Here is a 12,573-nt window from a genome sequence, read left to right on the forward strand (position 1 = left end):
AATATATAATTTAACTAATTAAGACATGACAAAAAAACTGAGGTATGTCTCGTTTCTGTCGGGTCTGGGTTTTTTTTTGTATGGAGCGTGACCGTTCTTCTTTATGTCAAAGTCAAACCCTTAGGCTGGGTTGCACCATCTAGTACTTTAACTTTGACAAACGTCAAAAATCTGTCAAATTCCATACATAAAGCACCGGTTATCGTCATAGTTACCGTTAAGATAGGTGGTGCAACCCACCCCTACTATTCCAAATGACAATGACATTGGGTTTGTTTACATTTGGTATCGCTTCTCGTTGGCCGTACTTTAGTTTTTGTTCGCTTAATTAGGCAACCAAAAAATGCTGTTAGGCGCTGAAGCGGATGATATTACTTTTTTATCATAATACGAGACATAATGTGTGAAAAGAATCTTATGTCCCGCTCCGCCGCCGCCGCCGTCTGTCCCATGTCCCTCCGCCGGGCCGGTGTCCCGCACACTCACCGCCTGCGTGACGAGCGCCAGCCTGGCCACGAGCTCCCGCAGCGGGAAGGCGCGCAGCAGCGCCAGCATGTCCCGCTCCCGCAGCGAGCCGTCGCTCACGGCGCCGCCGCCGCCGTCTGTCCCCTGTCCCTCCGCCGGGCCGGTGTCCCGCACACTCACCGCCTGCGTGACGAGCGCCAGCCTGGCCACGAGCTCCCGCAGCGGGAAGGCGCGCAGCAGCGCCAGCATGTCCCGCTCCCGCAGCGAGCCGTCGCTCCCGGCGCCGCCGCCGCCGTCTGTCCCCTGTCCCTCCGCCGGGCCGGTGTCCCGCACACTCACCGCCTGCGTGACGAGCGCCAGCCTGGCCACGAGCTCCCGCAGCGGGAAGGCGCGCAGCAGCGCCAGCATGTCCCGCTCCCGCAGCGAGCCGTCGCTCCCGGCGCCGCCGCCGCCGTCTGTCCCCTGTCCCTCCGCCGGGCCGGTGTCCCGCACACTCACCGCCTGCGTGACGAGCGCCAGCCTGGCCACGAGCTCCCGCAGCGGGAAGGCGCGCAGCAGCGCCAGCATGTCCCGCTCCCGCAGCGAGCCGTCGCTCCCGGCGCCGCCGCCGCCGTCTGTCCCCTGTCCCTCCGCCGGGCCGGTGTCCCGCACACTCACCGCCTGCGTGACGAGCGCCAGCCTGGCCACGAGCTCCCGCAGCGGGAAGGCGCGCAGCAGCGCCAGCATGTCCCGCTCCCGCAGCGAGCCGTCGCTCACGGCGCCGCCGCCGCCATCTTTGCCCACCTCTTCCCATTCTTCGTCTTTATCTGTCGTGACAATGTCAATGTCAGAACAATTTGGCTCGTATTCTGAAAAAATATTCTCATAAATGAGAAACTAGGTTCGAACTCAAACTGATACAAGCTTGTGTTTCCGCCCACCTGAGTTTAAGGCCATTCTCCAGGCTACAAAAGGTCACATAACCGCAGTCTCAGTCTTATTCAAATTAGCACGGTTCAGCTTCTATGCAGCATGCTACATACAATACCATATTTTTCCACAACTAGATTGATTTCGCGTTACATGCTCGAAGCTAGCTAAAATACTTTCAAACAATTTCAGGATGCAATATTCGTAGTTCGTACACATTTTTTATATTGACTACGATTTTTTTCACAAAACACAAAAGTAGGTCAATTTGAAACATACAATAACATCACGAATAACCATATCCTACAGTAGGTGATATAGTCTGGTCTGCGAGCACGTAATTAAGTTGGTCGCGCTCGCACACTCACTGCGGGCGCCCGTCGTACAGTCGCGACAGCAATTACGCGCGAGCGATAAGGATGGGTGGCTTGGGGTCATCGGACAAAATTCTACGTGCTCACAGACCGGGCTTTAGTCATAAAACGAAGCGTACCTTCAGTGCACTCCACGGCGCACTCGAGCGGCGGGCGCGTGAGCAGCACGTCTAGCAGCGCGATGACGCGCGCCGCGCTCACGTGGTCCGGCGCCGACAAGTCTACGACACTCGCCGCCCAGCGGACCGACCGGGTTTGCCTGCAACGTTACGCCAATACTTTCCTTATTTCATTTGTGCTTCAAATATTATTGGCAGGTAGCCAATAGCTCATAAGATAGGCCCCTTTAATTGATGTGTATTGTCCGTGGTGCATATCTTTTCAAGGTTACTAAACCTTTGTTTGTCACCTGTCATTCGCTTTGCAATTGAGGGAAGTCGAACCTTAACTTCGAACTCCTATGTTCTTCTGATTAAATTCGTTGCGGGTCCAATGACAGTTTTGCTTTTCCCTGGGACAAACTTGACCTTCACTGGTGGGGTTTTTATTGGCTTGGTCTTGGTCAAGCTGTAGATCCTGGCTACACAGGAGTTGCAGCGGTGGGAACGACAGGTGGAAATAGTCCCGTTGTGCTTTAAATGCAGCTGTTTGATAATCCTATTATGTTTTTCAACACGTTCGAAGCCATCGATGTCCTATACAAATAAATCCTACTAATATTATCCTTCCTTCCTAGTAGTCCTATCCTACTAATATTATAAATGCGAAGGTTTGGATGTCTGGATGTTTGTTACTCTTAAACGCAAAAACTACTGAACGGATTTTGATTAAACTTTACAGTATTATTGTTTATAACCCAGAATAACATATAGGCTATAATTTATGACGATCTGTGACAAACTAAATTTCACGCGGGTGAAACCGCGGGCCAAAGCTAGTAGTTGAATAAATAAATGACAGTTGCAACACATTAAACATCATATACTCCAGAAACTCTTCCACACCAGTTGAACAGCGCGAGGCGAGTTATCACTCAGGTGCATGGGAGTAACGTCACTGTACAGCACGCATCTCCAGCGCCCGATAACGTGTGTCGCTCACAGCAGCGAGTGACGTCACTGACGACTCTCACCTGAACAGAAGGTGCAGCAGGAACAGCAGCTGCCGCGGGTCGCGCCGGTCCACCAGCGCGGCCGCCAGCGCCGCGGCCCAGCGCCTCAGCGCGCTCGATAGCACGCCTGGCGCGTGTCGCTCACTGCAGCGAGTGACGTCACTGTGCAGCACGCACCTGAACAGATGGTGCAGCAGGAACAGCAGCTGCCGCGGGTCGCGCCGGTCCACCAGCGCGGCCGCCAGCGCCGCGGCCCAGCGCCTCAGCGCGCTCGATAGCACGCCTGGCGCGTGTCGCTCACTGCAGCGAGTGACATCACTGTGCAGCACGCACCTGAACAGATGGTGCAGCAGGAACAGCAGCTGCCGCGGGTCGCGCCGGTCCACCAGCGCGGCCGCCAGCGCCGCGGCCCAGCGCCTCAGCGCGCTCGATAGCACGCCTGGCGCGTGTCGCTCACTGCAGCGAGTGACGTCACTGTGCAGCACGCACCTGAACAGATGGTGCAGCAGGAACAGCAGCTGCCGCGGGTCGCGCCGGTCCACCAGCGCGGCCGCCAGCGCCGCGGCCCAGCGCCTCAGCGCGCTCGATAGCACGCCTGGCGCGTGTCGCTCACTGCAGCGAGTGACGTCACTGTGCAGCACGCACCTGAACAGATGGTGCAGCAGGAACAGCAGCTGCCGCGGGTCGCGCCGGTCCACCAGCGCGGCCGCCAGCGCCGCGGCCCAGCGCCTCAGCGCGCTCGATAGCACGCCTGGCGCGTGTCGCTCACTGCAGCGAGTGACGTCACTGTGCAGCACGCACCTGAACAGATGGTGCAGCAGGAACAGCAGCTGCCGCGGGTCGCGCCGGTCCACCAGCGCGGCCGCCAGCGCCGCGGCCCAGCGCCTCAGCGCGCTCGATAGCACGCCTGGCGCGTGTCGCTCACTGCAGCGAGTGACGTCACTGTGCAGCACGCACCTGAACAGATGGTGCAGCAGGAACAGCAGCTGCCGCGGGTCGCGCCGGTCCACCAGCGCGGCCGCCAGCGCCGCGGCCCAGCGCCTCAGCGCGCTCGATAGCACGCCTGGCGCGTGTCGCTCACTGCAGCGAGTGACGTCACTGTGCAGCACGCACCTGAACAGATGGTGCAGCAGGAACAGCAGCTGCCGCGGGTCGCGCCGGTCCACCAGCGCGGCCGCCAGCGCCGCGGCCCAGCGCCTCAGCGCGCTCGATAGCACGCCTGGCGCGTGTCGCTCACTGCAGCGAGTGACGTCACTGTGCAGCACGCACCTGAACAGATGGTGCAGCAGGAACAGCAGCTGCCGCGGGTCGCGCCGGTCCACCAGCGCGGCCGCCAGCGCCGCGGCCCAGCGCCTCAGCGCGCTCGATAGCACGCCGAGCGCGTGTCGCTCACTGCAGCGAGTGACATCACTGTGCAGCACGCACCTGAACAGATGGTGCAGCAGGAACAGCAGCTGCCGCGGGTCGCGCCGGTCCACCAGCGCGGCCGCCAGCGCCGCGGCCCAGCGCCTCAGCGCGCTAGATAACACGCCGGGCGCGTTGTCGCTCAACTTTAGCGCTTGCAGAACCAAAGAAAGCGCTTCGCGGATTTCGCTTTTGTTACGGACGACCACTTCTGATATGAACTCTTCGATCTGTAAGAAACAAAATGAAAAAGGTTTTAGTACTTTTAGTACAGAAGAGAAGTTTATATCTCTATAGTTGGACGCTAAAGAAATTTTAGAAGTTAGTCTGCGGGCACGAAACTGGCGAAGCCAAGGGTCGAGCGATTGAGACAGCGGTTCGGAGCGGCGCGAGGCGATACATACAACATCATGGCAGTATATGGTGACACGCACGAAACGGGCAGCGGCGGAGCGAGGCAATCGCAATACTATTCCTCATAGCTCGGCCGTCGCGAGTTTTGTGCCCGCAGTACACGTCTCGAAGCACTGGTAGGGCCCAAAAGATAAGGAGACATGTAAAGTGCCCCATAAGGGCTACCTTTTCTTTTTTATTATTTTCTATTGACGTTCATAAGTGCCACTTGTGGTCTAAACTGAATAAATAATTTTGATTTTGATTTTTGACACTTGGCACCTCCATTCTCCGTACCTGACAATGTGCCAACAGAGCTGAATGCTGATGAAGACAATACGAATCCTGGACATCCCTCATTATACTTTCCAGCTTCATGCGAGCCACCGGCAGCTTATCTTTCTGGAACTCGGCATGTTCATATGTGGCTTTGAAGAATATTCCCTCACCACATTTACACTTCTCATAATGGTTTATGTACTGCTTTTCAATCTTCCAAAGAGAATTTCTATATTTTTCTTCTTCTGCAAAGCTCACCGAAAGCTGGATGCGTTCTCGTTCTAATGCTATCAAGGAACGCCTGCAAATTATACAATTTTAGATTGAGACTGAGTTGCACCATCAATTTTGACCGTAACATTAACGATAATAGGTGTTTTATGTATGAAGTTTGACAGATTTTTTAAGTTTAAGATGGTGCAACCCAGCCTTAGAATAGAATGTAACATTTTTATAAGAGGTTCTGCCTAAATAAAGTTATAGAATCAACCTGAAAACAATCAATATTCTAAGAATGGTAGAAAGTTATTGTAAATGTTCCATATGATTGCATCATGACACTATAAATAGGCTAACTACCAAGATAAGCTAATGAGGGACATTTATTGTTATTTGCATTTTACAATATGGTGCAATCAATAATAATCTGTTTACTAAAAAATTTAATAAAAAACACTATAAAAGCAATCTACATAGTTATATAGCCAACTATGTAGATTGCTGCTGCATATAGTGTTTTATTTATATTTATGTGATGTAAATAATATTAGACACATTTCCTAGGAAAATTACACATTTCCTAAACAGCAATCGGAAATGTAATTAAGATTTTTTTTTTTACATAAAATTATATTTATTACGCCACTTTTTGTTCTCCGAAACTTAAATGGCGCTACCGCGCCGCGGCAGCTGTGTATGTGTAAGGTCGCAAGTCTAACCTAACCTAACCGAGACTTTGTTATCCAGCTACAGGAGTACTAAAACCTTCATGTCAATAATAGTTTAATAAAAGAGATGTTAAAATTAGGGATTTCCAATACTTCAGCGTAATATGCGTGATGCCGAAAGAAAGGTATAATAGTGCGAAAACAACTGTCAGGCTAAACAATAATAATTGTGAGTTAAAAGTACCTATCGGCCAATGTGGTTTGGCTAAATGAAATTTTAGGCGTACCGAGGGACACCCGATCACGCGACCGCGCTTGTGCCGCTTAGTTTTATACATTTCCTAATACAATATTGGAATTCTATAAATTTCCTAGGAAAAGTATACATTTCCTAGGATATGTGCGTATTAAAAAATCTCTGAAGCAATATTTTATACATTTCCTAAATAGCTTCGGAATTGTATACATTTCCTAGGAATAGTATACAATTCCTAGAATTCATACATTTCCTGTAACATTTATACATACTTGAATGTGGATAGGAAATCAACAAGTGGGTGTTCTGGGCCACTCATGTCACCAGCTTCTACAATAGCCTCCTCTCTCTCACTCATCGCCATCACTTCAGCCATTTCTGCCCCTCCATACACCCTGATGGCCTCTTCCAGAGGTAAACTCGTCAGTTTTGGAACTTCAGGCGCTATCACTTCCTCTTGATAAAAAACCTGTGGTTCCGAATATTCTAACGTTGGGGCTGATGGTGATATATCTTCCATTTCAGAAACTATATGTGCACTTGCATTGTCCATTAGGGTTTCATTAGATAATGGAACTATAGATGTAGATACAACTACCTGATCTGTCACCTCTTTAACCAAGTAAGCACTTTCTGCCCCCATTGAAAATTCCCTTTCTTTGGATACTGGAACTGGGTTAACTGGTATGCACATTCTTTCCAATTTTAAATTCAAGTCAGTATAAGCATGGTCGGGCGCATTTGCAGATTGAGCTGATGGCATTGCTTCTGTGGCAACATTTTTTTCTTTACATAAAATCTCTTTGGGTCCAGTTTCTGGAGGTATGGCTTCTTCTTCTTCTTTAGAAAACGCATCAGAGTCTAAGTTGATTTCTTTTTCTATAACATTTACTGTTTCCGAGTTAAGCTTATCTTCCAATGAGCTTGTGCTTTTCGATTCATCACCTAAAGTTACCTCAGCAACTTTGGAGATTTGTATTTCTTCAACAATAGGCAAATTAGCAGCTGATGTAGATTCCGCAATGAAAACAGGTTTGGGTTCATGTTTCTGTTTAGTTTTCTTTTTCTGGAAAAGTAAAAAAGGAACCTGGTTTATTTTAGGCTGCGCAAAATACAACTTTAGAACAAAGACCAGGCAAAGTCAAATATTGGTATTACGTACCTCGCGACGTTTTTCCTTTACCATAGTAGCCATGATGCCACTAATTTAAGCAGCTGATCACAATAAAATTTCACAATTTATTGAAAGAGACCTCATTTAGAATTAATTTTACGATAAAACTTGCAATTGCAAAAGCAAAACAAACCACTGCGTATGTGACAGGAAAAACAGCTGTGTTAGTGTTGTACCTGCTCAATGTTTACTGTCATTAATTGTATCGATACTGTTCATAGACAATTTGTCAATGTTGTAGTTTAATGAGGGTTTTCGCGAATGAAAAATCCGCCAGATGGCAATACGTAGATGCGAGGTCCAAATGCTGCATGATTGGTTATTTTTGACATGACATTGACAGATATGTCAAAATCCACCAATCACGCAGCAGTCAGACCCCACATCCACGTCCCGCCATCTAGCGGATCTTTCATTCGCGCAAACCCTCATTAGGTTTACCAGAATCTCATGGCAAATGGGGAAAATAAACTTTGTTGTGTACAATACTGTGCCCCGATTGCGCTAAATATTTTCAACTACAACGCGACTAGACGAACGACAATCACAAATTCGTATCGTGGTGTCGCTTTGACAGCTAGTTTAAACGAAAACAAAACGCAACTAATTCTTTGTGTAAAAGCTGAAAGAAAGCTACTTTTACTCAAACTCGAATCAAACGCCTTCACGGACATTTGCTGTTTTAGTGAAAAAATTAGGTGTTCGGACTTTTATTGAAAAGTAATTAAATCCGTTGTTTCGTCTTTGTTTGCGCGTGAACTTTACTGCGATACCGAATTTGCATCTCAATTGGAATGAAAAACGGAGCGTAACTACGTAGAAGGTACTTATTCTTATCTATGGCGCAACTGGAGAAGAAGCACCAATGAATTAGAGACATTAAAAATTAGCGCAATCGGAGCCCTGGGGAAGTTGGATTTAACGATCTTGATACTGTTTAATTTTTAATTAATGACTTTAATTGTATTTAATGAACATGAAGTACGATTTACAAATATGTAGGTATACATTTTAGGTATGTATATGAAGAATTTTGTTACACATCGGGTTTTTGACATAGGGAAATGTCTTGAAAAATAAGTAATTTTACTTAAGAACAAAAAGAAGCCACAATGAAGAAAGGATAAGTATATAACACTCCATGAAACTTAAATAAAAATTTAATTTATTAAAATTTATCGACTGTCGATAAATATCTAACTGTCGATTGTTTTGTTCAGCCCTAGAAAAGAAATGTTTGACATCACTGACGCATAATTGACATTTTCTCATACTTTCGTTCGGAAATCCCTACCTATTTCGTTCGTTCATTTCAGCCAAATGACGTCCACTGCTGCTGGAGAAAGGCCTCCCCCAAGTATTTCCATAACGACCGGTCCTGCGCTGCCTGCATCCAGGCTCTTCCCGCGACCTTCACCAGATCGTCGGTCCAACTAATGGGAGGCCTGCCCACGCCGTTTCCACAGAGCACCTATTTTTACCGAAATACTAAATTTTATGAAATTCACAAATCGGGTGCCCCAAGCACGAATAACTCTCGTAGTAGTACCTAGCTATAGTTGTTCTAGTCTTGAACACAATCTTGAATGATTTAATTTGCATAATATAAACTATAAAAAGATGTCTTTCGACAAAAGCTAGAGGCTAAACATTATTTTCATACTCAGTTTCACGCAAATAAATTCCAAAAAAAAATAAAAAGTCCCACCCTTTACCGAAACAATTTTTATTTTATAAATAACTAATCAGATTTTTTTACTAGTTTAACTAAAATAAGTATGATGCACCTTTTTTTTTCAAAACTAATAAAATACTTAAAAAGTAGGTAGGTACATAGGTACTTACACCATGACGAAATGTTCTATTTAAAATAGATCTATTCATATCACATTTTAATAAATTAACTTATTAATTATTTATCAAAATCTATAAAAATATTTATGCACAATCTAGTAACAACAAGTAACCTATTTTTAGAACAATCAATAAGTAGGTAGGAAAATCAATAGGCAGGAAATAGTCTTAAGAAGGTGGTTGGGTCTGCAGTTGATCTTGGTATGGTACGTTCTCGTCTTCATACTCCAGGCGGCTTTGAGAGTGAGTGACAATGAACACAGGAGACTTCACTTTCCTCTGCGCCGGGGAAGGCGGGGAGTACCTGCCGGCCTGCGACGAGCTCTGCATTTTGGCGCGAAACATGATGTTGTCTATCTCGTGCATAGTGACGTCACGCTGGTGCTCATCCAGTTTCCTTAATTTCTTCGCCAAAAGCTGGCCGTATAGGTCGTATTCGTCGGCTTCGCGCTTCTCAGCATTATTTTTCATCAACTTCGATGTGTCTGATGGGTTCTTCTTGATGTAAATTTCAGTACTACATTTGCTCTGGGACTGCGCTACGCTTCCAGCGGGTTTGTATGGCGACCCATCTGCGTTGATTCGAATACAATGGGCGGTGGTTCGACTTTTGTGGTCGCTCACTTGTAGCGAGTTGTAAGATGTGTCAAAGAACTGGAACAAAAATACAAGAATGTCAACATTCGATCGATGTAAGGGTTTCGTTCGTTATAATTATCCTAGTAACGTATCGGAATTTTCACCCAGGTACGAATTGACCCGACTAGGATAAACTATATCCCCACGGCACTCATGGCAAAATCAAACCTCATCATGGACCTTAAAAAAATCCTCAGTCATAGTACCACTTACTTACTTCTAACTCGAATAAGTATAGGTACCTACTAATAATATCCTACCCGCCGCCTGACCACAGTTTGTGACAGTGGCGGGTATGCAACTCAACTTATTCTACCACCGAAAAAAAAGGTCATGGTTCGATTAGCCGACTAATTTTAAAAAAATTACAAAAAAGTTTAGCTTCACACGACTTATAATAACTTCTCGTCCATCTATCAATAATAATTACTAACTATTTCGTAAGTCTTACTTCGGTGATAACTATATCATAAATCCCTATAGGTAGGTACCTACCTAATTTTATTTCCAGAGATAATTGAATGCAAAACTCAATACTTATTAACAATAGGTTGGTACTTTGAGTCAACAATATTAACGCTGTCTTAGTCACCACGTTTGCTCGAAAACATCATTAATACGACATCCAAAGGTCCATAGGGCCTGAAGGTCAGAATGCCAAAGTCCTATTTATTTTATAGTTGTTTTAATAAAAAAGCCATAAAACATAAAACGCTACGCACAACCAATGACGTGGTGCGCACAGAGCAGCCTACAACATGTAAACCACAATGTAAACGCACAGCTGTTTGCGTCCTTCCTTGGTTGGCATTTGGCATAACATTTGCCATAGTTTGGCCAATGTCCAAAACTTTTTAGGTAACATAAATCCGGGAAATGAATTAGTTTACTAACTAAAAAGTAACTAAAATTATATTTAATATTTTTGTATATTGTTTAAGAAAACAAAATATCACGTGATATAACAAAATACCTCGCTTTCCATTTGATTCGTACTGTCGCATTCGTATCTCCCGCCAAGAAAGCTTTCCATCAGCGGATAGGCAAACCATGGCGTGTGATAGCCCTCTTGATTTTTCTTTTTGTTTAAATGCATCCTAAACGACGTCATCAGAGACTCTTTTTTCTTTTTGAGGTCAGGGATCGTGCAATTTATGCTCAAAGACATTTGTATTCGAAGCCAAGCATCCGTAATTTCACTTCTATTTCTATGCAAAGGATGTTTTGGGTCCCAAAGTATTTGTTCCTTTTTGTAAAGTTCTATGAATTCTAATACAGTATCGTTACTCCACGACATCGCTATTTATAGAATTTATTTCACTAAAAGTCACACACAGAAAGCGTCTACACACTCATGTGTGCAGTATGGTACTGAGGCCAACAGCCAATCAGATTCAGCCGTCTATCCAATGTTGGTATGTGTGTTGTTGGCCTCGGTCCACAAATTATCCGATCAATGTTCGCCAAGGGTTGGCTTACATATTCATATGGCGGATTTACACTATGCGGAAATTAGCCGAGTCAAGTCAAAAAAACAGAGGAGTGGGGGTTTTGATTGGTAGGTAGTTAGTAACCATTAGTAGGTTACTATAAAATTAGGTATGTAGCCTACCTTCTTCGAAAAATCGGATATGGTAATTTACATCTCTTTTTAAGAAAAAAGCCACGGAGTTACGTAATGTTAGGTCAAATCAGCTACATACTTTAGCCTAGCCTATTTACTAATTAGGTACCTACTCAACATTTTCTTGAGTGCAAAGTACAGCGTTACTTTGATGATGAAATCTGTTAGTCATGCATGATCATGATTCAATTAAGGATAAACATTGCCCTTCTTTCGCATCGGAAGTATGCACAAACAAGATCCAAAGTCCACAAGCACAGCGCCTAGATCTATTATTTGACGCAATAAAATTCTAAAGCCTATCAGGCTCACAACACAAGAGATCATTTTTAGGATGATTTTTAAAAAGAAATGGTGTGTATACCTGTAATTGAGGTCATAATATACTCATCATGACTGTGTTCAAACTCAAAATGTATGAACTGTAGTATATGACTTATAATAATTAAATAAATAGGTTCCCCTAGGCTACGATTCTCCCCATACCATACCAAATGGTAAAAGTACCTAGCAAGAATAAAGTAACCTACGGATAGAATGGAACTAGAAATTAGGAAATAAGTCTATACTGCCTACAAGTAAATAGGTTCAAGAAGTTGAACTTTTCTTTTTTTTACAGGTGTATAATTTTTTGATTTTTTGTTGTTAGCCCTATTTTTCCTCTCAGTTTCAATCAGTCTGCCGGTGTTTAATTCGTTCATTCTTTACATAATAAGTCGGCGGAAATCACAGATATGGATAGATGAAGCATGTGTCAAAAATTGTATGAAGCCGAGCGTGCCACTTTTTAAACGTCATTAGTGTCATTTTAGCGAATTTTAGTGATTGCCGCAACGTAAAAGTAATCGTATCATCGTACTGCATTCGCAAAGTCATCGAATGATATCGTATGACTCGATTCGAAAATTAATTAATTCCGATAAAACTGATATTTTATTAAATTTATTTATAGCTAGTCTGACTGTGGATTAAAATAATTTTGTAGCGGTAGACGTTATTCTACATTATTTATTTTTGTTGTGCCTAATGTTTATGAAAGTAATGATCGTTATTCTATTATGTTAAATAGTACTACTAGTAATTCATTCATAAAATAAAGACTATTCACTCAAACTTTTTATTTTTAATAAATGTAAAAATGCGTAGTTTTGCCAATACGTTTTGTTTCATAAAGCTAAGTCAGGTATAGCCTGACCAGGAACAT

At 44.8% G+C, this 12,573-nt stretch overlaps 1 protein-coding gene and 1 long non-coding RNA gene across 2 annotated transcripts; both read right to left on the minus strand.

Moving 5' to 3' along the window:
• Positions 1-1,165: 1,165 nt before the first annotated feature.
• Positions 1,166-3,074, minus strand: LOC135076616 (uncharacterized). Its single transcript, XR_010258325.1, has 3 exons — positions 3,037-3,074; positions 1,868-2,007; positions 1,166-1,271 (listed from the first exon to the last, which is right to left on the minus strand). It is a non-coding gene; the product is annotated as an uncharacterized LOC135076616 (long non-coding RNA).
• Positions 3,075-3,121: 47 nt separating this feature from the next.
• On the minus strand, positions 3,122-7,403 carry LOC135076722 (uncharacterized). Its single transcript, XM_063971142.1, has 5 exons — positions 7,241-7,403; positions 6,351-7,144; positions 4,954-5,236; positions 3,174-4,493; positions 3,122-3,142 (listed from the first exon to the last, which is right to left on the minus strand). Exons 1-5 carry the CDS (start codon positions 7,271-7,273, stop codon positions 3,122-3,124), a joined length of 2,451 nt encoding a protein of 816 aa, XP_063827212.1. The 5' UTR covers positions 7,274-7,403.
• Positions 7,404-12,573: the final 5,170 nt, after the last annotated feature.

Source organism: Ostrinia nubilalis, chromosome 12 (assembly GCF_963855985.1).
Source record: "Ostrinia nubilalis chromosome 12, ilOstNubi1.1, whole genome shotgun sequence".
In the NCBI taxonomy this organism is placed as follows: Eukaryota; Metazoa; Arthropoda; class Insecta; order Lepidoptera; family Crambidae; genus Ostrinia; species Ostrinia nubilalis.

What these genes read in the sequence shown, in the direction of transcription:
- LOC135076722 (XM_063971142.1), bottom strand. Translation starts at nt 7,273, where the DNA reads ATGGCTACTATGGTAAAGGAAAAACGTCGCGAG. An exon ending in TAAAGGAAAAACGTCGCGAG is followed by an intron (nt 7,145 to 7,240) that starts GTACGTAATACC and finishes TTACTTTTCCAG; the next exon opens with AAAAAGAAAACTAAACAGAA. An exon ending in GATTTCCTATCCACATTCAA is followed by an intron (nt 5,237 to 6,350) that starts GTATGTATAAAT and finishes TATAATTTGCAG; the next exon opens with GCGTTCCTTGATAGCATTAG.